Below are 25,776 nucleotides of genomic sequence, written 5' to 3'. Positions count from 1 at the left end.
ACAACCATGCCACTGACAAACAGACTCACAGCACAGGAGAATGAAAGGATAATGTCCAAGGTCTCCCAGGAAGTGGAAATCAAAGGCTACTGTTCTAAAGTCCATATGGTTGGAGTTCAGGGGCCGTGCTGTTTAGGCAGGAGGAAGTCCATTAGCTGGAAATGTTGACTTTGACATCACTGAACGTCTGTTCGGAAGCCTGGAACAGGGAATAACTGCAGAAGGTTAGTAGGAACACATTACCACGACGATGACATCAGGCCTCTGTTGGCAGGCAGCCCCTGTAAGTCTCCAGACACTGCCATGCTCTGGCAGTCCTTCTCCTGCTCCTGCCTTGGCCACAAGAGCTGGATGAGGTCACTTTTCTTTTTATTGGGCCTCATCCTCAGAGGCAATTGATGTTTGTCCATGCGAGCAGGCAGCCACCTTCGACCTGCTGGCAATTAAACACATGCACACCTTCTCCCCAGGTCAGTAAATCAGCTGGGCCTTGCCACTGCACATCCAGTTGGGAATCTTTATGTAGAAGCTTTTAGAAATTGGTTCTGTACATGCAAATCTTCAGAGCAGTATCGCTCTGCTGGGGATTAAATTTGATGATTTGTTTTCAAAACTTCTAGTGTCAATATTGCATAATCTAAATGTTCTTGAAGAGCCCTGTGCCTTTTTTGGTTTGTTTTTTTTTTTGCAACATGCACGTTTCTCACTATGAACATGAAGGCAACATGAAAGTAAAACAATACATGTGGTAAGCAGACATAGGCAAGGAAATACACTAAATCAGTAGCACACAAGAGATAGGATGGTAATTAAGAATGATACATTATCAATTCCCTAAATACTCTACTATCACCTAGAGGCTGCAACAGCTGGCAAGCCTTGTTTTTAGTGAAGACTTGGAGAACCATTCCCAGGTAAGGCTTCCAAGTTCACTTTAGAAGAAGTGTCATGAGTCCAAACTGGCAAGTCAAAGTGACTGGAGTATTGTTTTTATGCAGAAAACACCTGGGTTTATTGGTGCACTGCCCGACCAGGTAGAGCCATGGCCTGGCCAGAGCCAAGGCCTCAACTGGAGGGGTCTCCTTAACATACCTTAAAAACAAGCCTCTCCTTAGCAGCAGCTAGGAAAGTTTCCTAAAATGATGGATGTCTTGCAGATAGTTACACAAAGATATGTTAAAGCTCATAAAGCAGGCAGCTTTGTCATTTATCCTCAGTTAAATAGTATCTTATGGACAATACCTGTCATAAGGAGTCAGTGGATTCATGTCATGACATTAAAACAGAACAAAAGTTAAAGAAAGAAACTACTAAACAGCTTACAACTAATAACAGTCATAATCTGGAATTGTTACTCATTCTTCAGTGTTACCTATGGAAGATAAAACAGCAGTGATTGTTAAAAATAATTATGTCAATTAATCAGTGTGAAACATTTACATTCATAAAGTCCTTGATGAAATTAAGGATTTAAGAAACCGTATCTTCACATATTTTACACAACTTCCTAACTTATATTTTAAACAAGTGGCTACTAATGCTTCATCTTTCAGTTGGTTTTATCTTATCTCTATAACAAAATAGCTGTATCTTGTAATTCAAATGAACAGGTATTAACCGAAATTAGTCTTAACAGAAATTAGCAGAACTTAAAATTTAACAGAACCTTAACCTGCCAGAATTTAAATGTAACAGAACTTCAAAGTAACAACATGAAGGCAAACAACTGCTTTGTAACTGAAACAGCAGTAACATGGATTTACTGGAGATATTATAAAGGTCTGCCAAACATGTTGTGATTTTATGCATTCATAGCAAAGATTTTTCTGGTGTAAGCAACTCTTTGCTAGAGTTTTGGTTCTGGTTTTGTTTTGTATTTTAAGTGCAGCTTTACTCAGAACAGTGGCAACAGTGTAGTTTTTGGCAAGTTGCCCTGCAAACCTGCAGCTTTTTGAGATTGCCTATACAATAGATTTGAGCTTGGCCTTATAAAGGTCAATGGGATATAAATATTCAAGGCTAAAACAATAAGAACTTAGTTATATAATAATGCCATGAGTTTTACACAAGTAACTTGGTTACTTTAGTGGGTGTGTAAGACTGATAAACTGTTTTGATACCAAAAGATTCACAATAAAATTATCTTGTTAAAGCTGTGAGGTAAAAAGGAAGCAAACTGGCAATGCTGAGATGAGTTTGTCTGCCTTTGCAGAGGAATTTCACATTGTAATTATAACTAACTCTCCTCGAACAGCTACTGCAGATAAAGTTCAAGATTTGCCTGGAATGTGAGCAAAAGAATGTCTAATTTACGACTTGTGCCAACTGCAGGCTTGAAAGTTAATTGCTGTTCCGTTAACATCGACCTAAAATATTTGCAAGGAGGGATCCCCCGAATTTTCTAAGGATGCACTGTATCTTACAAATATGAACCTTCTTGTCCACAAACTGAAACATTACCCACTTGCAAATATTTTTCCAGGTATGTAAATTTTTTATTACCGTGGTAATAGCTAACACCATTGCAACTTAGCGAAGAATCAGTGTCAATTCAGTTCAATCAGACTTCAAATCAAAATTCCTGAAAAGGGAGCACACAGTCCACAGGGCAAGCTCCACCAATCATGCAATATATCAGTGTCTCTGCCAAAGAACCCAGATCCTGCCATGCCACCCATTTGCAGCTCAGCAAGGGCTAGGGGGGGTGGCTGTACCATCCAGGGGCCTGAGAGGGGACAGGGGAGCTCTGATGAGTTGAGGGGGCTCATCAGAGCTCCCCTGTCAGGGAGATCAGGGGATCCAGGTCCCAGAGCAAGTGGTGTTCCATCCATGCTATCCCAGACATGGAGGCGGTGTGATGGTGGCCACTGTGGCTGCAGGGCCTGGTGCTACTGTGGGGCCACGCCGTGGGCAGGGGGATCGACCCATTCCCAGGATCTGTGTCCTGGATCCATGCCCAGAGTTCATTATCTGTATCTGTCTAGCACTCCTCCTGCACGCAGGAGTTTTTAACATCAAGGTCTCTCTCATCTAGGAAAAAGGTACAAGCTTTTCTAACCTGTAATAAAAGCTGCTCCAATGTGGAGAGATGACTGTAATACCTGTAAGGGTCTGCCTTGCCAAGCCGCCATCTGTCCCGTCATTGCAATCCAGCATCCCGGTGTTTTGGGTCTGTGTGGCTTTGTTGTTGGCCCCAGACCTCTTCCTCACCATAACCCTATCTTGTAGGCAGAGGAAGATGGAATGAGTTTTGGAAGGGGGGGGGTGGTTAGTAAACAGAGGAGCTTTCATGACCAGGCAGTGATGACAGCAGCAGCAACCGCTGCATCTCTATCGACTTTTAATCACAGCAATGAGTCCCCAGCCAAGCAATAGCCACGTCATTACTGATCCTCTGGCTATTTCATTCCCCTTTGTAGCTGCTTTCCATAACACCTGCCCTGCCTCCTCCCATCTTTCAACAAAAGAGGCAGTCTGTACATCCACTCTCACCCATTCCTCTTGCACCAAATGAGCAAGGTGTGTAGCGTCCACTTCTCATAATGGATACCTCTCTGCTGCAATATTCGCAACAGAATGTTCAAAACAGATTTTCCTTCTGCTGCAATTTGAGTCCCCATGTCTCTGTTCCCAGTCACTCACTGGAGTCAGATGTCTCTGCTTTCTTAAATCATCCAGACTTTCAGGCTCTCAAGTCCGCCTGTTTTGCTTGACTGAGCTCCACCGCTGGCTGCTCTCAGGTCTGCAGTCCCAACCCTAACACATCTGGGGTCACCATTTAATGGTGGACACAAGACTGACACTGAAGATGGTGGCAAGCCTCAAAAGCCCATTTTTTTGCAAAAATCAGGCTTTTGTAGCAGTTAGCTGGTTATCAGTTTACATAGTTTTAAGGCACAACAGGCCCAAGTCAGCCAACCACCATACACCACAACGTGGACACGCAGCAGTCTCCGCAGCATGTCTCTCATGTCTCCGTACCCCCATTCCAGCTGAGTCCCTCTCCCATAGTCCTCTTCTACTTAGCCAAAGCAGCAGGCCTGAGCCATGATTCCACAAGGGCAACAAGGCTCTATTTCATCAGGCTTCACCTATATACAACAGGATAGGGAGCTGCACGGACTGTCAGCCCAACCCAGGATACTTCTAATCATGGAATGGTTTGGGGTGGGAGGGACCTTAAAGGTCATCCAGTTCCAAGGCCCCCTGCCATGGGCAGGGACACCTTCCACTAGATCAAATTTCTCAAAGCCCTGTCCAGCCTGGCCTTGAACACTTCCAGGGATGTGGCATCTACAGTTTCTCTGGGAAACCTGTTCCAGTGCCTCATCAATCTCGCCGTAAAAATTTCTCCCTAAATCTAATCTAAAACTACAGTCTTTCAGTTTTAAGCCATTCTGCCTTGCCCTACCACGACATGTCCTGATAAACAGCCCCCTCCCAGGTCTCTTGTAGCCCTGTTAGACACTGGAAGGATGCCACAAGGTTTCACTGCAGGCCTTGCTTCCCCAAGCTGAACAACCCCAACTCCCTCCCTGCAGCCTGCCTTCACAGGAGAGGTGCTCCAGCCTCTGACCACCTTCGTGGCCTCCTCTGGACTCTATCCAAAAGGACCATGTCCTTCCTGAGTTGGGGGCCCCAGAAGTGGATGCAGTAAGTGCTCCAAGGAAGCCACATTTTAATAAGCATTTGACAATATTAGTCCATTCACCTCACAGCACCCACTTTTTCCAAGTTTTATCTTGATGAAAGTTCAAAATTAATTTACTGGAAGTACAATTAAGTTTAGAACTGCAGGGGAAACGATGCTTTTGTTTTGCATTGCTCTTTGTCACGGGACAGAGCTAGCGGAACGCTCCAAATTGTGGCTGTAGGTTTGTAACAAGCACCTGTCACAAGGCTGTTTCTGGCACGCTGACACTTAACTGCTGGCCTCAAAAGTGTACTGCTTGCCATTTTCAAGCATGGGATTTTGCAATATGAAGAGGTGAAAGTGGCTGAGTATTTTGAGTCACTAACCAAACCACAGCCAACTCAACAAGGATCAAAATTCAGTAACCAAAGACTCCGAACAAGGAGGTATCTGAAGGAGGTAACCAGAAAGAGAAGAAATAAGTGACAACTTCACAGACAGCTAGTTTAAAAGAAAATTATTGGGAGAAAAGATTGGTAAAGGAGTTTCAGGGTTATAATGATGGGAAAGTGTTTGGGATTTTCGATCACGTTTTGCTAAGGGTGTTCATTTCCGTGGTCCGAGGAAACACTGGAAGGCTTTGGGTAATGCCGGGAGGCCTTGATTTCCCAGGCACAGCTCAGCGAAACAAGTTCCCACTCATGGTTGGGCCCGGCAGTTGCGGACACAAAAGATTTCTTTAGCGAAGGCACCAGCAGAGGCGATGCGGTAACTGAGGTGTATCACTGACTCGGCCCCAGCCTGCTCTGTCCCAGCTTCATCCCCTCGCAGATCTCACCAGAAACTCGCGGCTTTGCCCTTGGACAGCACAATTTGGCGATGTAGGCCAGGTCCTCTCCGCCGGTGGGTGGCGGGGCAAGGTCCCAGGGACACAGACCGTGGGGGTTCCCGGGGCAGGCGCTGCCTCGGGGACCAGCGCTGCCAAATTTCTTTCTGCATCGCCTGGGCTCGCCGGGACGCCGCGTCCCCGCCGGAGGGGATGGGAGGAGGAGGAGGAGGAGGAGGAGGAGGAGGAGGCTCAGGCTGCTCGGCGGCCGTACCTGGCGGGGCCGGGCTCCCCTCGGGGGGCCGGGGGGCCCCGCCGCCCCGGGAGCGCCTTGACCCCGCCGGCACCGCCAAGGTCACCGCCCCGACGTGTCCCCTGCGCCCCGGCCGCCGCTGCCCCGCCGCCGACACTTGAGAGTTTAAAGAGGCTTTTCTTCCCCGGGAGCGGCGCCTGAGGGAAGGGGAAGGGGCAGGAGGGGGCAGGCAGGAGGGACAGGCGGGAGGGGCGGGGAGAGGCTGGCAGGGCAGGAGCCGGGCGGGGTGCTGGCTCCAACTGGAAAGGAACCGGTCCCAGCCCAGCCGGGGAGGCTGCGGGAGAGCCGGCAGCGCCGGGCAGAGCTCGCCGGTCCCAGCCCCGGTGCCGGTGCCAGCCCGAGCAGCCGCCGCCCGCCATGGGCACCGCGCCCCCCGTCAGTGCCGCGGCCCCGGGGCGGGCGGGGGGCGCAGCCGCGGGAGGGACGGGGGCTCCTGGCGGGGCAGGACCGACTCCGCGGCAAATGTGGGACGGGAGGACTCGGAGCGGGACCGGCAGCTTGGGCGGGGGTCAGGGAGCGGGGGGTGAGAGCAGCGGGGCTCGGGGAGGATGGGGATGCAGAGCCGGTTTGTGCAGCGGGCATGGCCTCCCGGAGCCACGGTCCTGCTGGGCGACTAATTCTGGGTTTGTGCTGTAGAGCGGGTCCGTGAAGGCAGGCAAGATGCCAGAAGGGGAGAAAATGAGACAATGTAAGCAAGAAGAGGAGCAGCAACAGAAAGAAGAGGAGCGGGAGGGTCTCATCGAATTCTACAGCTCCTACCAGGAGCTATTTCAGTTCTTCTGCAGCAACACAACCATCCACGGGGCTATCCGCCTGGTGTGCTCCAAAAAGAATAAGATGAAGACAGCCTTCTGGTCCGTCCTCTTCTTCCTCACCTTCGGCTTAATGTACTGGCAGTTCGGGATCCTCTACAGGGAGTACTTCAGCTACCCTGTCAACCTCAACCTCAACCTGAACTCCGACCGGCTGACTTTCCCGGCCGTGACGCTGTGCACCCTCAATCCGTACAGGTAAGACTTGCAGAGATGTTGAGTGCCTTGACTTTGATGGGTGCAGGACAGAAGCACCTACTCTGGTTCTCCTCGTGGTCCTCGACTGTTGTAGCTGTGCTTTTCAGAGGCCTTTGCTGCCGCGGGGCACTCACAGTAAGGCATGTGAGCTTGGGCAGCTCTGCTGGTGGTGCATTTAGCAGGCTGCGATGCAAACTGCCGCCGGGCTAGAGCAGATTAACCTCTCTCCTGCAAGGCAGCCTCCAGCAAGGGGTTAGATTTACAGCTGGGGGCAGGAATCACCCCAGCAAACTCTGCTGCACGTCTTATTCAGAGCTGTTTGTGTGCATCCAGCCCTAAACCTGCTGGTCTTCTCTCCCCCCTGCTCAGATACAGCGCCATCCGAAAGCAGCTGGATAAACTGGATGAAATCACCCACCAGACACTGCTAGACCTCTATGACTACAACATGTCTCTGCCACAGAGAGACTGGTCCACGTCGTCCTCACAAAGGCGCAGCTCAAGGAGCCTGCTCCATCACATCCAGCGCCATCCTCTGCGGAGGCAGAAGCGGGACAACTTAGTCAACCTGCCAGAGAACAGCCCCTCAGTGGACAAGAATGACTGGAAAATTGGCTTTGTTCTGGTGAGATCCCTAGAAACCCCATGCCCTACCCACTCCAGTCTGCCTGGCTACTTCTGTCTTGTTAGACCCTTGGCCATGCCTTTCCTTGTGCAGAAATCTGATTAATCTCCGCCGGCTTTTGCTAATGACAGATAAAAGCGGAGCTGAATCCTTTGCTCCATACAATCCTGCTCCCCAAATTCTATCCATGTTCCTGCAGGCCCCAGGGGACATGTCCAAGTCAGTGTAGTCTCTTCCCAAGAGCAGAAAAACCTTGTCCTTCCTGAGGGTACATCATCCTTGCTGCTGCTTTTGAGAGCAGTTTATCAGCATCAGCTGCTGCATTGCCCAACAATAGCAAAGGAGAAAGTATTTGATGGTCCTGGGCCACCTGAGAGGTGATCATGGTCGCAATTGCTCCTAGCTAGCAGCTTCCTCGCCCCAGGGTATCTGTCTTTGCATTTAAAAAGGCACTGCAGGACAAGCTAATCGCTCAGCAGCTAACTGGGGTTCCCACAGGATCACAGACGTTTTTCTGGACACACCCTGAAGGAAGGGCTCCCCACGCAAGAATTTAAAGCTCCTGGTTGAATTTATGTGCATATTACCCTGTACACCTTGCTGCCTCCTGCGTCTTACTCAGCCTCGCTTATTCACCTGGCGGTGCCCTTCCACCGAGGAGCTGCCCTGGCTTTTTTTTTCCATCTGATCACCCGTTGGTCACACACAGGAGTCCTGTGGAACTCTTCACTTCCTCCGTCACCTGCCTGTGCTGAGGGAGCGCAGCTCATCCACGGGCGGAGCCTTGTCTCCTGGATGAGAGGACTTCTCTGACACGGCTCTTCCTCTTCTTCCTCTTCCTCTCAACAGTGCAATGAAAACAACGACTGTTTCCACCAGGCGTACTCCTCGGGAGTGGATGCCGTGCGGGAATGGTACAGCTTTCACTACATCAATATCCTGGCGCAGGTGCCTGATGCAAAAGCCCTGGACGAGTCTGACTTTGAGAATTTCATCTATGCTTGCCGCTTCAACGAGGCAACCTGTGACAAGGCGTAAGTAGTGGGAACACCCCTGGAAACACTTACTTTGTGCCTGGGGGCCAGGGAAATCAAGGAACCCACATTAGAGAACCTCTTTTCTGAGGGGGAATCATTCCTTGTTCAGTTCCCATTTGAAAGGTCAAAGGATCTTTCTTGAGTCTTTCCTGTGGGTTTTGCATATCAGGGCCACAGGTTCTGTGACCTGGAAGTATGAACCTCAAAGGATGGTTTTGCCTTTTTCTGGGTTTCACACAAATGAAATAATTATACCAGTACAAACACCAGGGAGGGCACAGATGCACAGCGTAGAAGTATTTTTATTCTACCCTCCACAGTGGTAAAATGGTGCATATCAGCCCACATGAAGGAATAAGAGAGATTTGACACAAAAAGACAGTAAAAACATATCCCACTTGTCTCCTGCCATTATTGGTCAAAAAGCCCCAAGGAGGTAGTGGAATGAAAACGATCTGCAAGGAAAGAAAAGGGGGTAGGAAAATCTAAAAGCTTCATCAGTATTAGGAAGACAATAGTAATTGCTAGCACTGCTAAAACCCATTTGGGCTCTGAAAAGCAGCATGAAAAACCTCGTGTAAAAACCCGTCCAGCTCCAGGACATTTTTTACAGCACTTTTTAATTGCTTTTCCCTGTTCACGAGAGTTTACATAACAAATACTGCCCATCTGCTGTAAGCCCCTGTCCCTGCTGATGGAAAACAAAGTTGTTCCTTTCAGAAAGCCCTTCCCCTTGGGTTTGCAGCCCTTCTCACTCTGTTTCTGTTCTCCTCTCAGGAACTACACCCACTTCCACCATCCCTTGTATGGCAACTGCTATACCTTTAATGACAACAGCAGCAGCGTGTGGACATCCTCGATGCCTGGGATCAATAATGGTGGGTGAGAGGCACTCTTTGGTGAGTAAGCTTGGCTCTGTTTTCCCTAGGAGTCATTATGGGCATCCTGCTGTGCTCAGTACTGGTGATGGCAGATTGCAGCCCTGCTCTGTCTCGCCCAAGCTGTTTTCACCCATCTGGAGAGAGCAGTCTCATGGACGTGGCTGCCCCTCACCACTGCCCACTGAGCTCTCTCTCCCTCATCAGTGCCTGATCCTTATGCTCTTTGTGTCCTCTGGGCTTGTGCTGGCCCTTCCTCAAGGCCTCTGCTGAGCCATAGTGCTCCTGGTCTTCACCTTCCCCATTTCCCCTTCAAGAAACTGACCTGTTTGTGTTCCTAAACTCCCTGAAAGCTCTCCAGACCACATCTTCAGGCTTTTCTTCCATCTGGCTTCAAGTTTCTCCATGAAATCTCTCTCAGTTCCCAGTTCTGTCTTTTTCTAACCACAGTGATGAAATCCAGTTTTCACTGGCCTCTTCTGGAGCCTCCAGCTTTTTCTCTGGCCTCCTTCCAGCCACCCTGTATTGCTGCCAGGCTTTGGTGTAGCCCTGGTTGATGTCTGTCTTCTCCTTTATCTCTTTCAGACTTCCTTCTAAGCATCCTGCTCTCCCTTCTCTGCTGCAGCACAGCTGGCCATGACCTGCCTGGCTCTCTGGTGTTCCCTCAGGTCTCTCGCTGGTGGTGCGCACCGAGCAGAACGATTTCATCCCTCTGCTGTCCACGGTGACGGGAGCCAGGGTCATGGTCCATGACCAGAATGAGCCAGCCTTCATGGATGATGGGGGCTTCAATGTTCGTCCTGGCATCGAGACCTCCATCAGCATGAGAAAGGTGAGCAAGCAGAAGGGGCGAGAGCTCTGGATGGGAGGTTTAACTTGGTGGACCTGTGGTGTGTGTTTAAGGGAAGGGACTAATCCCATGGAGTGAAGAGAGAGGAAGAACAGTTTGTTGGATTAGATGAGAAGCATTTGGCTACAGTTTATCAGTGAACAATGAAATGGAGGCAAGCAGGGGGAGCTGGCATCCTGAGGAAAGCACAAAGAGCAGATACTGATGGATGAGCAGTGTGTGGTTGGGAGAGTGGGAAGAGGAGAGCAAAGTGGGGCTGTTGTGTGCAGTGAGAGTCTGCCCTTGCAGGAGATCACCGAGCGCCTCGGGGGCAGTTACAGCGACTGCACAGAGGATGGCAGTGACGTGCCAGTGCAAAACCTGTACTCATCCCGCTACACCGAGCAGGTAACGCACACCTGTACTCATCCCAATACACTGAGCAGGTAACTCACACCTGTACTCATCCCGCTACACTGAGCAGGTAACTCACACCTGTACTCATCCCACTACACCGAGCAGGTAACTCACACCTGTACTCATCCCACTACACCGAGCAGGTAACTCACACCTGTACTCATCCCGCTACACCGAGCAGGTAACTCACACCTGTACTCATCCCACTACACCGAGCAGGTAACTCACACCTGTACTCATCCCAATACACCGAGCAGGTAACTCACTGAGCTGACCCCTCCTAGGTCATGTTGGTTCTCCTCTTCCCTGACATGCTCCGGCCCCCTGACGGCCCTGCCTTTCCTTGGGCTCTGTCAATAGTGATTCAAGCACAGTGGGTTTGGTTCCCTTGATCAGCCTTTTCCACCTTATGTGCCTCCCAGGTCTGCATTCGCTCCTGCTTCCAGCTCAACATGGTAGAGCGCTGTGGCTGTGCATATTACTTCTATCCCCTGCCCAGGAGAGCAGAGTACTGCGACTACACGAAGCACAAGGCCTGGGGTGAGTGGACAGCAGGGACAGCAGAGCTCGTGCCCACCTGAACCTGTTTGGTCCAGCCCACATCCCAGCACGTCCCATTGTCTTCAATGAGCTTCCTGGTGTGAGACATCCAAAAGACAGTCTTGCCTTGAATGATTAGCCCCTTGTGGAAGGAAACCTCTTCTGGGTTCCCCTTGCTGTCACACAGCACCTTTTGTCTAAAGATACTGTGAGCTTACCTGGATTTACTTTCTTTGCTGTTCAGGCTACTGCTATTACAAACTCCTGGCTGAGTTCAAAGCTGATGTGCTGGGCTGTTTCCACAAATGTCGGAAACCTTGCAAGTAAGTTGATCATCAGTCAGGCAGGAAGGTTGGAAAGTGTTCCCACAAGTGTTGGGAAGCATTCACTGATGGACAGAAGCTTGAGTGAGAGGCTGAGCCCCAACCTGAAATGGCATTTCTCCCATCAGGAAGCCAAAATGGCTGAGGAGCAGCGTGTGGGTTGGCCTAGGGGTGAGCTCCCAAGGACTGTGCATTCCACATGGTGGGAAGTGGGTGGAACTTCAGCATGGGAGGGAATCTCCAGGTGTGCCTGGGGATGGTGAGACCTGGCCCTGTGGCTCCTAGAGCTTCACCAGCTAACACAGCCTCCCCTTGCCTTGCAGAATGACAGAATACCAGCTGTCAGCTGGATACTCCCGCTGGCCTTCTGCTGTCTCAGAGGTAAGGAGAGGGTTTCCTGGCTTCCCAGCACTGCTCCCACCGTCCATTTAGTCCTTCCTCAATGGGTACTAAACCTGCAGGAGGTGACTGTGATCATGTGACACAATGTTTTGCACTTTCATTTCAGGACTGGGTTTTCTACATGCTTTCACAACAGAACAAATACAATATCACATCCAAGAGGTGAGAGCCCCTAAACAGAGACTGTGTCCAAACCAGAAACCCTCCCAGTGGAATGTGTGTGTTGGAAATGTTAAGAGTTAAGATTAAATTACTAATGGGAAGAGATCAGGCATGGGACCTGTGGACAAGGGCAGTGGATTTGAGTCAGAGTAGATATATAGCAAGACTTCAGCAAGGACTGGGGACCCAAGTGAAAAATTTTGAAAGAGGTCAGATGCTGATATGAAAATAGTAAGCCCCAGCACTTGCTGTGTGTTCTGGAGACACAGTAGGTGCTTGTGGAAAAGTGGGAAGGGGAGCTGTGCAGGAGCTTTTGCCACAAACACTGGGTTTTACAGTACGGTGTCAGAAGTGCACTGTAAGTACCAAAGACTGTATTTAGTGCAGAATGAGAACTGCAGAGATGGGAGAAAGCCTCTGGGTAGTATGTGTGGGAGAAGCACAGGGGGCAGAAGGGGACAATTAGGCTTGGTGAAGAAATGCAGGGATTGAGGAGTTTGGGTTACTGAGTGTCATCTCTCACTCACAGGAACGGAGTTGCCAAAGTGAATATCTTCTTTAAGGAGTGGAACTACAAGACCAATGGGGAGTCTCCAGCCTTCACGGTACACACTTTACTAGCATGTCTTCTCTGGCCACCCATTCCCCCACGATGTCCCTCCACTGTGGGAAGCTTTCGTTCCAGCAGCATTGCTGGATATTGTTTCTTTTCCTTGGGTAGGGTGAGGGAACAGGCAGGGAGGCAAAGTCCCAGATGAGGGCTGTTGTCACTGCTCTTTCTCCATCTCCTGCAGGTCGTGACTCTGCTGTCCCAGCTTGGGAACCAGTGGAGTCTCTGGTTTGGATCCTCTGTCCTGTCTGTGATGGAGCTTGCAGAGCTGGTTCTGGATTTCATTGCCATCACGTTTATCCTGGGATTCCGCTGGTTCCGCTCCCGGCAGAAGCTGCCCGCGGCGGTGCCCCCCATGAACAGCCAGGATAATGCCGCTTTCCAAGACGAGGCACCGGCGCTCCGTGCTCCTCATCGCTTCACCGTGGAGGCCGTGGTGACCACGCTGCCCTCCTACAACAGCCTGGAGCCACGTGGGCCAAGCAGGGATGGGGAGGAGGGACACGAGTGAGGCAGCGGCTTCCTGCACTGTTCCACTGGTGGCTGGCAGCTGGAGCAGAGGCTGCGCTCTTTGTCTGTGTTTCCTTCTTTCTGGGTGCTGCACATGGACCACAGCAAAAGACAGCTCCATGGTTGGCCTGGGCTCGTTGCTTTCACTTCTGTAGGCACATTCTTCAGTCTCATAAAATACTGTTGCTGTGGGATCACCGGGGATGAGAGTTGATCTAGTGTATGTGTGGGGGAGATGTCCTCCAGATTTCCTTATGCTCTGTGCATGTGCACACCTACATGTGCAGGCATGCTTTCCTTTCCCTCCAACAAGGATGCTGCCACAGTTCTGGTCTGTCATTAATTAAAGAGGTTTGGCAGGTGTGACTGGCCTCCTCTGTGGTATGACAAGGAACAGGAATGGAGTCTTAGCTAGGGTACAAATCTCTCAACAGGCTGAGCTTTGTTAAGCTTTCCCTAAACTGGTTGCTCTTTCCTCATTCTTCATGAGCTCTGATCCCAAGACTGTGTCACCTACCCTCTCCTCCCCCCAGGAGAGGCTCCTTGAGACAAGAGCCACTGGCACGATCTCAATCTGTATTACGCACAATGCTCTGGAGAGGTGCTCCAAGCTTGCTGCCACTCCCAGGTTCAGGACAAAACACCCCTGGCAAAGTAAAGGCTCCCTTTTCAAGCTGCCTTTATGACATTGGTAGATCTTGGATGTCCCCCCTTCCTTGGGACACACCATACATGTGTACCTCCAGCTATCTGATTGTTTGCCAACAGCTCTGGGACAAATTGATCTCTACAATTGCTTGACCCTCCCTGCTTTCTACCTGAGGGAAACAAAAAGTTTGGCAGGATTATGAACACCCTCCAAAAATCCCAGATGTTACCTCTGCTGCAATGGGATCCTGCAAGAGAGGCTCAGAGCAGCGCAGGCCATGCAGTGCATGTTCTGCTCCTCCCAGCCCTTGTCTGGTCCTCCCACAGAAACTCTGCTGAGCCTCTTGTTCCTGAGGGAAGCACAGGAAACTACGGCAGGCTTTAACCAAAAGTGCTTCCAAGGAAAGCTTTAGCCTGTTTCATTGGACCATGTGGGCAAAAATGGTCCTCTTCTCAGGGACTAACTGGGGGACGGACCTTTGTATAAGAGAACACGTTTCGTGCAGAGAGCCTGCCATACTCTTCTTACAAATACTCAGACTTATGCTGCAATGGTGTTTGCTCTGCACTTTATGGGGTATCAAGAGAGCAAGGGTGATGTCCTTAAAAAACAGGATTATCCACTTCACAGGACAAACAGAGATACCAGAATTTAAGCAGTTTAGGTGAAGACCTGTGGAACCCTGTAACTAGTCACACTGTGAACAGACACTTTTGAATTTAAAAACTACTTAATCATAACAAAAGAAAAACTGAAGCTGTTTTAAAATTTAAGGTAGATGCACTGCCCTTGGGAAGCTGGAGGAGTTTACTGCAATATCTAAATTGTTGCCTAATTTTTCCCTTTGATATGCTAAACACATGCTGGTTGTACTGCTCTTGCCTTGATTACCTAAAAGCACTTTCCAGTCCCCAGCAGAGAGTGATTTTATTCTTCTTCACATACACACACAAATGCTATGTTCTTTATTGCACAAATATTCCTGCTTTTACAAATTTTATCCCAGTGCCCAGCTGATAATTCTTGTTTGAAAGTGAAGCTAATGTCTCTCTGCTAGGAATAGAAGCTTGTAATTTGGGAGGTGCCCTTCAGCAAGGGTGGCAGCCCAGCAGGAGGGAGGGGCCTGAAAAAAAGCACTTAGAGGTGTGGAAACCTGTATTCCTCCTTGGAGGCCTCCCACAAGAAAAAAAAACAGTGCTTCTGCAAACATGAAAAAAATCTGGTTTCTAAAAGTAAAAAAAGAATGAGCAATGAATGAAATCTCAAAATTGTCTCTGCAAAGGTACTTCCATGTTCTGTAAAAACACTGCCCAAGAGGCAGAGGTAAATGCTAGGTTTAGTTGCTCAAAGTAACTTTGGCCACAATTAAAAGACAAAAGGCAGGCAGTTAGATGAACTAGGATGCTGCACCCAGTTCTTGGTCACAAATTCAGTCCTGCAGACTGATGCCTTGGGTGTTTTCTAGCACAGGAATGAGCAAAAACCTGACACTGGACACAAAGCTGTTTGCTTCACAAAGCCGCCTTTAGATCAAGAAAGGATAAAGAGCAGGTGCAACACCTCAAAACAGTCTTTGTATACCATAAACATACAGTGATTCATATGGTAAGCCTGATGTTTCCTCAGTATCCAAAGAGTAAGACACGATTCTTCACATAAAGAACCATAAATAACCTTGTAATAACCATAAAATTGATGAGACCTGCTGCATCATGCATAGTCAAGTGGGTGATTAAAGCAACATTAATCAGAGGCATAACTACTTGAAACAGTAAGTTCTCTTCATCAATAAAGAAATACAGCTGCAGAAGGTGGTGATGTATTCCCTGGGGGAAGCTTGAACCACATCCTATCTGATGTTCCATAAGAGTGTTAAAATGCAAAAAAAATAAAAAGGGCTTTGACTGATGAACTCAAAAGTAATGGCACCATTCAGGATAGCTGTAAATCCAGAATTAAAAGCCTGTACAAATGTGAAGAAACAGTTATACAAGTTGGTAAATAGATGAGCCCTTCCTGTCCTGTGAATCAGAGCAAAAATTGCCATCTTGGGAGAAATCAGGGGCTTGTTCCAGAAATAATCCCTACATTTCTTGTAGGCTGACAAGACCACAAATGAGCTCAGCAGATGTAGAGTGAGCTTGGTCTGGCTGAAAACAAGAGCCCAAAAATGAGAGTGCTTCACAGAGAACATGAAAAATTGGAGAAAAGGGAAGAAAGCATGCAAGTTTGGGGATCTGCAGGTCAGCAAAAGGCAAATTAAAGGTCTGAGCTGGGGAGAATTTGTACAAGAGGAGAAAGTTGAGGGGATGCTCAGTACTCATAGGTGTGTTAGAGGCATAGCAGAGTTATTTTGTGGACATGGAAAACTTGCAGGAAACAGCTGAAGGTTGTGTCTTTTTGGGCTGGGAACAGATGCCAAACTATTGTTTTTCCACAAGAATTAAGGTAATAGAGGAAAGGCATGGAAGTACAACATAGTGTCTAGGGAAGCTAGAAAAAAATGAGAGAACCATCACTTTGGAAAATAAACAATATATTTAGAAGAACAAAACCCTGCCTGCTGGAGAGCTTGAGAGAAGCTGGACAGATAGATCAAGGATTGTCTGCACAGACTGAGGTAAAACAGAGAAGGAATTTGAAGAAAGGATTACCAAGTTCCTGGGACAGGTTCAGTAAAATCTGCAGGGTTACAGGCTACATCAAGAAATGGAAAGGGCAGTAGTGCTGCTGGTGAAAGGACACAGGGGAACCACAGAGATCAGGAACAGAGGCACAGCCACATTCAGTCACATTTCTCTGTATTTAACAATACGCAATATTTAAAGGGAGCCTGTAAGCATAAGAGGGGAAGGAGCCTTCAGCTTCCAAGTGTATGCTTAAAAGCACTGAACTAAAAAGAGCTTATAATCTTTATTAAATTTTTCATACATTAATGGCAAATTTAGTTTTAAAAAATAGTTCAAAGGCTTTTGGAAAAGAAGCCTCTGAGGGAAGAGCATAAAAAGAAAGTGTCATTTAGTCCTCTGCAGAAATCATTTAGTGGGTCGGTCTGTGTGCTGAAGGAAAGGACATTATGAGGCTGTTCATATTTGAAACCTGGGGAGCAAGTAAGGGTGTTCTGTGTAAGTGTTGTACTCTATCTCAGGCCAAAAATAGGTCAAATATTATCAGGAGTGTGGAGGCTCAGTATCCAACAGACATGGCTGAGCTGCCTATTTGTAAAACCTGTATCTTTATCTCTTACATCTCTCAGAGCAATCATTTGTTTAGAGGTCAGAACAAAGATTAAACCTCCCCCTTACTACCTTCCTTCACCAAGTTAAGCCTTCCAACCCCAGTGGATACATCAGAGCAGGGACCTCTGTCACTTCCCTAGGAAGCCAGGTTCATTAAACAAGTGTTGATGCTGCATTCCAGCTGTGAAGAAAAATCTGTCCTGCCCATCATCATTTGGCTGCTCTCCAGCTGAGACAACAAACCCCACTACTGCTGAGAGCCTGCACCTGGCTTTAACCAGCACAGAAACACCTCAGGAAAGGCCAGAGCAATGCTTCAGGCATCTGGAGATAGGAAGGTTTAGGGTATATCCATTTAGGAGCTGTACAGTTGAGGCTTTTCTTCCGTCACATCTGAAGAAGGATGAAGCAGCTGATATGGGAGCTGCATTTTGCACAGAATGGTTTGGGTTGGATGTGACCTTAAAGAACATCTTAGCTCCAACTCCCTACCACAGACAGGGACACCTTCCACTAGACCAGGCTGCTCAAAGCCCCATCCAACCCAGCTCTGGCCATCTCCACAGATGGGGCATGCACAGCTTCTCTGGGCAATCCATTCCAGCTCAAAGGCATGTTAAGCATGTTCCATGTTTAAAGGCAGACCTTGACTTTTTAATTAAACATTCAAAGAACTATTCTCCCAGAGCCTTGGCCTTGCTTTTGGAGCACATTTAAAACCCTGTTTTGTCTGGGATAAGAGAGTGCAGGAGCAGCAGAAACACTGATGCAGGTAAGGATGGCACCACAGAAGAGCTTCCAGTAGAACATGATATTTTCAGTGCCTAACAAAGGATTTATAGCTAGACATTCAAGTCTTTGCAAACAGCCACAACATGACTCATGAACTGGGCTCAACCCTGGGGCAACTTTCAGCAGTATGTTCAGCCCCAGCTCTGTGCTCCAGAGCAGCTGCCAGCTTTGGAAAATGAGCATTCAATCCCCAGCTTTGGCTAGAGACTTGGACACTGCATCATCAACAGTCCAAAAATGCATCTGTCCTTTGAAAACATCTTCCCTATCCCCCTACATGAGTGAGGCTGAGAACTGACAGGAACGCAACACAGAACTTGGCAGGAATTGTAGCACGACTCGTTTGTTCAGGTTGTGCAGGCCTGAACTGTGGGGAATTTTAGACTGTACACGCTGCTTTAATCCACCAGCCAGTCCAGACACCCTCCTTTCCCAGGAAGGCTTCCATCTTTGAAGAATAAGTCTAGCTGCCCTGCTCCAAATTCACCGTTGAGAATTGCTCCAGTGTGTTCACTGTTCTGGAGTGGATTTTGGTGATGTTTAAGACTGGACAAAGACTGATCATAAGGGAACCAGAAGCCACATGGAAGACTGGCTTACAACCTAGCTTTTGTAGCAATAAGGGCAGATAAGGGCATGAGTACCTAATTTTAAAAGAAGTCTGCAGTGGACAAAGCTCTGTTATTTCCTTTTAATGAGTTTCCAATGTACAGTGAAGTAAAACAAAGGGGCACTTACCTTTACTCCAGTCATGCTCCAATATATATTGTGAACAGCATCCTACTCTTGGAGGTCTTCATTTGGGTCCTGAACTTTCCAACTATTCCAACACCAATGAAGAACTGTTTTCTGGGTTTGAGGTTATTGAAGTCCAAAGGCAGCACAGCCTGAGAGGCAGAGCTGCCCCTAACACAGTAATGCACAGAAGTCAGTCCCCTGAACAGTACACTAGCTGGACATTCAGTCGCTGAAAGTAGATTTGGCTTGGGCAGCCTCTTCCCCCAGAGCTGCTGCTTCTCACATCTTATTACAGACTTACCAGAGTCACTCCAGCACAACTGGAACTACCACCATTTTACAATGGAAAAGCAGCCACTGCTTTGAGGGACACAACTTCAGGTATGTGCATGCTATGGAAGTCACAACCAAAAGAAATTCCAGAAGTTTGGTATCCCAACCCCTCCCCACTCACTGACAGACCAGACAGACTCAGTAAGGTGGTGAATTGTGTTTCTTAGAGACCATTAAAAGTACATGAGCTGATTTCTAGAACATGCCAGAGGAGATTACAGTTGTGTTTATAGAGGAAGTAAATAAACTGCACGTGCATGAGTGGCTGTGATGCTGTGGGCAGCAGAGTCCCTTGCTTTTACTAAGAGGGCCTTGGTGATTTGTTTTGCCCATGCACAGAGACACAAAGGAGGGGAAAAGGAGCAGAGGAGGAGGCAACATACAACATCTGAGAGAAAGAAATGAAAGAGACAGCCTAGGGGGACCTCAGCTCCCATAGAGACAGGAGGAATGGGGCACCAAAGGCTTGTTTAGAAGAGTTCAAGAGAATTGCTGGTCTGGGGGCCTCAAGCTTGTAAAAGCCTACCCCCTAAAATGGGAGCAGGAGGTGGCACAAGCAGGCCCTGGCTCCTCTTCAGCAGATGCACTTCTGACCGTCCATCCCATCTCAGCTCCAGGGAATTAGGGAAGTGCTCAGGGGACGAGGGCTGCTTCACTCCAGATCTTCATCTCTGCCCTCCCCCAAGTTGGAGAGGAATGGAATTGCAGGGAGATGAACTCAAATGAAAATGCTGGGCCATGGAAGTGAGCATGCAAAACCTAGCCCCTTGCCAGGTGTCCTGGGAGGCCGAAAGGGGCTTCCCCAGCACATCCAGTGAAACAAAAAGCATCTGCTCCTCCCATCTTTTGTACTTTGCTCCTATCTGGGAACTCCAGTGATGTCCTCCCCGCCTAAACAGATCCCAGTGTATTCCAGAACAGAGGCAGAGCTTTCTAAACTGAAGGAGCACCCTCTTTCCAGTCTAGGTTACAGGCTACAGCTCAGCTTGTTAAAAAATGTTAAAAGACAAGATACACATTCCTCAGAAGACTCTACAGAAACAGGGCAGCTCATTTAACCCATGTCTGACAACCATTCAAACAACTCACAGCTCCTGTTACTTTTGATGGAGAAGAACAAGGGAATCACTCACAGAAAGCCACAGCCACACATTTACTTCCATCGGAAACCACCCTGGACCTAAATTCAAGAGAACCCACAGCAAGTAGGAGGATTCAGTTTGATCAGCAAGATCTCTAGAGGCATAAGTTGCCAAACTGGGAGATCTGATGCCACTTTGCAATATCCATGCCCAGAGCACCATTCCCCTTTGAATCCCCAGCTAACCATTTCAAGTGTTTTCTAACTCCTGCTGAAAGTTAGGGCTTTGTGGCAGCAGAAACAGAGCAGATATTCTTAATCAGAAAGCCATGCAGCTCATTCAGCCTCATCTGGAATACCTCCAGCCCTTTTCACCTCTATCTGCTGTGGCAGTGAGCTTCCTCGACCTTCAACCCAGTCACACAAAAGCAAAACACCAATTCCCATTCTGCCACTGCTCCAAAGTCTTCCTTCTGGAAAGCTACAAGATAGTAGGAAGCTACAGGGTCCTGGCTTGTGTGTGCATAGATGAAAGGCATATTTGACTAATTGTTGTTCATTTGTTCCTTGTGGAGAGAGGCTTTACTCCCACACATGCCTTTCAGGTAGTAGCAATGCCCCTTTCACTGAACTGTGTTTAGCCTGCTCCACTTGACTGAGGTAATCATGTAGGCCCTCCTTTATAAAAACTGAAATGGCCATGTTCAGGCAGAATAAATCATTTCTTTGAGTGCTCACCCCTCCATGGCTAAAGAAACCTACATTACTAGGTGTAGCTTAGATGGCTCACAGCCACTGGCCAACACAAACTAGCTTTTATTTCAGAAGCTCAATGAAAAGCTCAAGTCATGCTGCCACTCTTTTTAGGCAGAACACTAGAGGCTCTCACATGCTGCAGTCCTTCATCCCAAAAGGCACTGTGTTAAGGCATTCTTATTTTGCTAGAGTTCACACAGGCACTATTTGACAAGCTTACACCCAAAAATAAACACAAAAAGTTCTCTGCAGAAGAGCAGGAGCAAATAGCTACCCCACTCTTCCTCAGCTTCCCTTTCCTCTAAACTTAGAGGATGCTCCCTAAAGCTGCAGCAGCTATTGAAAAGGCTACCTATGTTCAGTAAGCAGCTCAGAGTCCTATACAGAAGATAAATTAAAATCAATAACGAAATCAATGAGGAAGCTAAGTGAAAGGGAAGGAAAGGAAAAACTCAGAGGCAAGAAGAGACAGGCAAGGTAATAGGGGACAGGAGGTTGCAGACTGAAGGAGCTACATTTAAGTAAAAAAGTAGACTGGAGACAAAGCAATAGAAAAAAGAAAAAAGGAAAGAACAAAAGGGCAAGTTACACCAAAGGTCCCTCAGAGAACTCCAAACCACCCATCAGGGAAGGAACTTGCCAACCCACCCACTCCAGTGTAAACACCCCTCATACTTACAGGTTTATCTGACCCGGCAGGCAGAATTTCCCATTTCTACAGTCATAGCATTCCCCATTCCTCATATTACTAGGTAAAGCATACCCTTTCCACACTAAGTGAGGGAGTTCCAGCACTTCTACCTCCCTTTCCCAAAGACTAGGGTTGACACTTACATAACTAAGACCCTCAAGACCTCAAAACAAAAAGGAAAAGTTAAGAGTACTCTAGAGCTGGTATTTCCTCACCTTTGAGCCTGAGGTTTTGGGTACTTACTTGCAATCACCACCACCACAAGGGCACCAATCACTCCCATCATGATCATCATCTGAAGAAAAAGATTGTCCAAGAGCAATACTCAGAACAGATTGACAAGCTCCCATTCTTCCTGACAGCCAGGGAACCCAAGCCAGGCCTCAAAGGCAAGACAGCCAAGGCCTCAAAGCCCTCCCACAGCGAAAGCATTAAGAAAGCATTAAGAACCTTAAGCATTTGAAACTATTAGCAAGCCCCAGTTACACTTGGAAGCTCTGCAGGAGAGGAGTAGCCCAGCTCCCTCCGGACAAGGAGGTCATGGCAATAGGAAGCTCACCTTGCAGTTCTTCCACCAGTACTTCCTTTTGAGTTTGGCCGCGCTGCTCTCGAACACCGAGGCGCCGGCCTGCAGCGCGTCTGCCCGGTCATCCAGCTCGGACAGCTTCTCGTCTCGCTGCAGCACCTTGTCTACGTTCACACACATTATATCAACCACCTGCAGAGGGAGAGCAGTGGGAGCAGTTATATTGTTAAAGACAGCTGAAAATGTAAAAGGAATTACTCAGCCAATAATCGATGTTGCAATACTATCCAACAAAAAACATGAGCAAGAGTGGGGGAAAGATCAGGGTAAGAAAGAAGTGATTTCAAGTCATTGCCTACTTTGGAATGAAAAAAAATTCCGAGAGTAACTGTTAAAACATCACTTCAAGTACACTTCAAGCAGGTCCTCAGCCTCACATTCTCATCTGCTTCTAAGAGCTCTCCATTCCAGCAGCAAGCCAAAGCTACCCTCCCTACGAGAGGAGCCCTGTGCTCACTCACTCCCGGGAGCTGCAAAATTTCCTTATCAGCTTCGTGCTGCTGCCCCGGTGAGGCACACAGGCGCTACAGCAGCCAAGCCACAGGCTCTGATCCCGGGAAGCCAGGCAAGGGTTCCCCACATCACTGCACACAGCGTTCCCTTGGAGCAGCCCGCAGGGATTAAGAGCCGTCCTGGATGCCGTACAGCTTTATGCCCATAAGAGATGCGCGATAACGAGGTACCAAAACAATCTAGCAAGCCTGGTCCTTGGAAGTCATATCTGGAATGAAGTGGCTTTTAAACATAAAGCAATCTCTCCTCCAATTTCTTTAATAGGTTTGCCACCCTATTTTTGAGTATTCAGCATTAATTAATTTCTGGCTTTGGCATGACAAAAGGAGCCACCCCCTCAGCGCCAGACACGGGTCGGGAACATCGCTGCTGCTGCAGAGCGGTGGGACAAGAGCCCGGGCACCCGTCAGGGCTGGCAGAGCTACTGACCTCCTGCACTTGTGCCTGCGTCTGCTGCAGGCGGCGATTGCTGGTCAGGTTGGGGGGAGCCCCGGGGGGACCCCCACCGGGGGCTGCCCCCTCGGGAGCGCCTCCTTCGGGAGCCCCTCCTTCGGGAGCGCCGGGAGCGGGCTGCTGAGCCGGGTCAGACCTAGGGGAGCACACACATGAGCCAAGGGAAACATCGGCTCGAGAGAGAACCCCCCAAATCCACAGGCACCCCAGTGTCCCCGGGCTGCAGCAGCGCTGGCAGCAGCCTCGCTGGATCCCGCCGCATCGGGAACAGGGAGACCCCAAAGCAGGGGCAAGCTCGAGGGGGCAGCGGGAATGGAACGAGCCCCTCGCCGAAAGAGCTTGCGGGCGCGGTCGCGCCACGCACTGCGGCCTCCCGGGGGGAACAGCGACCTGGCCGCACGGACATGACCGGGAGCCGGGGAAGGAAGGTGGGAAAGAGGGATAGGGAGCAGCGCGGGGGCACCGGGCAGCACCGGGCTGGGCGCAGTGGTGGCCGCCGGCCAGGCTGGCTCCGGCTGGGCCCCGCACATCATCCCCACTGGGGCACGGCCCACGCACCCACTCACCCACGCAGCCAGCGGGGGAGCGGGACCGCCCGGGGGCGGTGCGGGCAGCCCAGCCTGCGGCTGCTGCAATGCGCCACCCGACCCCACCGCCGCCGGCCAGGACGCGGGCTCTGCACCGACCCCTGTCCCTCACGCTGCTGCTGCTGCAGCACCACCACCACCACCCCCACGCCGCGCCCGCCGCAGCTCGCCCACGGCCGGTCGGGCGGACACTCACATGGCCGGGCCGGACGGAACGGCAGGAGGGCACGGAGCTTCGCACCAACAGAGCTCGGAGCCCCCAGACCCCGCAGTTATAACAGCGCGGCCCCGCCCACAGAGACAGCAGCCAATCAAAAGTTGCTCCGCAGCGAGCTGCAGCTCGGCACCGCCCCTGAGTTCCTCCTCAGCCAATCAGCACTGCGCGCCCTGTGGGAAAAGGACATAAAGTTAGCCCCGCCCCCAGACCGCCACAGAACAAGCCCTGCCCCGCCGTGGGGCTGCCCAATGGGAGCAGCGCCCTGCGCCCCACCCCCTCCCAGGCCCCGCCCCTGCGGAGCTCCCGCCGTGCCGGGCCGGGGGTGCCCGGCGCTCCCTCCGCCACACCGGGCCGGGGCTGCGCACCGCCCCGCTACCGACACACGGCCCCGACAGGGTCCGCCGCGCTCCGTGGAGGTCACGCAGGGCCCGATCGTGGTTACCTGCACCCTTTTGGAGCCCAGCCCGGCTGGCGCCGCCGTGGCGGGGCTGCGGAGCGCTCCCGAAATCCCACCTCCGCAGTGTGCCTGTTGGCTCTGGCTAAGCCGCTGGCCTTGCAATTAAGAGATGGTGTCGCTGGCCCGCTTCCAGCATACAGCGCGTCATGAAAGCGACGCTGAACAAGTCCCGATCGAGCTTCTGCAGCCTGCTGGGAGCAATGAGGCTCCCACAGCAGCCCCGAGAACAGCAATGCGTTTGGGGTTTTTCCGTCTAAATATCTGGAGAAGCCTGCTGGATCAGAAGGGGAGATTCTCCAACACAGGACAAAAAAGGGGGCAGGAGTATTCTGGAACAAGAAGACTCTTCATACAGAATTTTGCATGGTGAGTAGAGTGACAAGTGCAGGCTCACACTTTCACTACCTTTTCCTTCCATAAGGTGATGCAGGATGTTCACGTAAGCTTTTAGTGTCAGATCTCAGAGATGATTAGGTACACAAGACAGCTATGTTACAGCTTACAGCATGGTAACTACAAGGTCGTGGTTACAAGGTGAAGAAGAATGCAGCGTTGTGACTAGAGACAGGTGATTTGCAGATAGGAGCAGTCTAGCAGTGACCTCAGAACTCCAGGTTCTTACACTCTGCCTTCAGATGAAGGCACAAGCTGATGAAGAAGCTTCTGTAGGCTGGCAGCCTTTCCACTGCAGTCTGAGCACCATTCCAATAACCACTGCAAATAAGTTTGAGCTTATGCAATTAGTGGCCATGGAGCTTTTGCCAGGTTGGTGCTGAGGGATGAAGAGATGACAAAGGGTACAAGACACTTTCTCTGATACTTTTCCAGTTTCTGACATATTTTCAGTCAAGGATTTGCTATACCTGCTCAGTCTCCACTTGGATCTGCGCAAGCTTCCTGAATCCACAGCACCTTTTGGCAAGTCCCACAGGTCGGTCACCCTGCCACTGAAAATGTGGACTTCAGCTGTTTAAACAGAGACTTTGCCTTCACTTTCCTCAGGCTTAGGCCTAAAGAAAGTTCTTTCCATTCATTCCTTGCTGCTTCAAACAAATGCTTTTGGAGACAGAGCAGTATTGCTCATAAGCAAGATTCATCAAGTCAGCAGGTAACTCCCTGGATTACTTAGCAGCTAAATTAACAACTAAGGCAGAATTGGTATGCAAATGCCTGCTCATCTAATGGATTTTCCCAGGTGTACAGTGGTGTGGTGTTGGACTAGAGGGATGCCAGCTGAGATTCACTGTAACTTCTCCTCTAAAGGAACTGGCAACAGTTACTGAAAACTAGAAGCTAGAATTTTTAAAAACATTTAAATACCTGAATTACTTTTGCAAATCCTGCCTAAATTATAAACAAAAGGCCATTTGGTCATAAAGTGTCCTTTGCAGGGGATAAAATCATCATGAGTGTGGAATAAGACAAATCCCATTCTTAAGACAAATTTTGATGCAATTAAATTAAATTTGGATCATTCACACTTAACCACAGACGAGTGGAGGGCAATGGGGAAAGCCATGAGCAGGAAGATGTATTAGCAGGACCTCGTGGCATTAATTTGAAAAATTT

The 25,776-nt window shown here is 49.4% G+C and overlaps 2 protein-coding genes across 3 annotated transcripts; one reads left to right on the top strand and one right to left on the bottom strand.

The window, feature by feature from the left end:
- The first annotated feature begins 6,129 nt into the window (after positions 1-6,129).
- SCNN1A (sodium channel epithelial 1 subunit alpha) lies at positions 6,130-13,116 on the top strand. The gene is made up of 13 exons (XM_058018361.1): positions 6,130-6,147; positions 6,409-6,782; positions 7,152-7,407; positions 8,257-8,441; positions 9,222-9,322; positions 9,991-10,154; positions 10,461-10,559; positions 10,991-11,108; positions 11,353-11,431; positions 11,755-11,812; positions 11,940-11,995; positions 12,525-12,600; positions 12,790-13,116. The coding sequence occupies exons 1-13, from the start codon at positions 6,130-6,132 to the stop codon at positions 13,114-13,116; spliced, it is 1,911 nt and encodes a 636-aa protein (XP_057874344.1).
- A 5,368-nt stretch (positions 13,117-18,484) lies between these two features.
- Positions 18,485-23,787, bottom strand: VAMP1 (vesicle associated membrane protein 1). 2 transcript variants are annotated; one of them, XM_058045747.1, is made up of 5 exons: positions 23,730-23,787; positions 22,923-23,082; positions 21,954-22,112; positions 21,638-21,689; positions 18,485-18,701 (listed from the first exon to the last, which is right to left on the bottom strand). In XM_058045747.1, coding segments are annotated over exons 1-5 (459 nt in total). In that variant the 5' UTR covers positions 23,732-23,787; the 3' UTR covers positions 18,485-18,615. The 2 variants fall into 2 exon arrangements, with proteins under 2 accessions (XP_057901730.1, XP_057901731.1); XM_058045748.1 differs by lacking the exon at positions 18,485-18,701 and adding an exon at positions 18,821-21,237.
- Between the last annotated feature and the right edge of the window lie 1,989 nt (positions 23,788-25,776).

This window comes from Melospiza georgiana, chromosome 2, assembly GCF_028018845.1.
Source record: "Melospiza georgiana isolate bMelGeo1 chromosome 2, bMelGeo1.pri, whole genome shotgun sequence".
Taxonomy (NCBI): Eukaryota; Metazoa; Chordata; class Aves; order Passeriformes; family Passerellidae; genus Melospiza; species Melospiza georgiana.
Note: the sequence above shows the minus strand (reverse complement) of the source record. Positions and strands in the feature narration are given on the sequence as shown.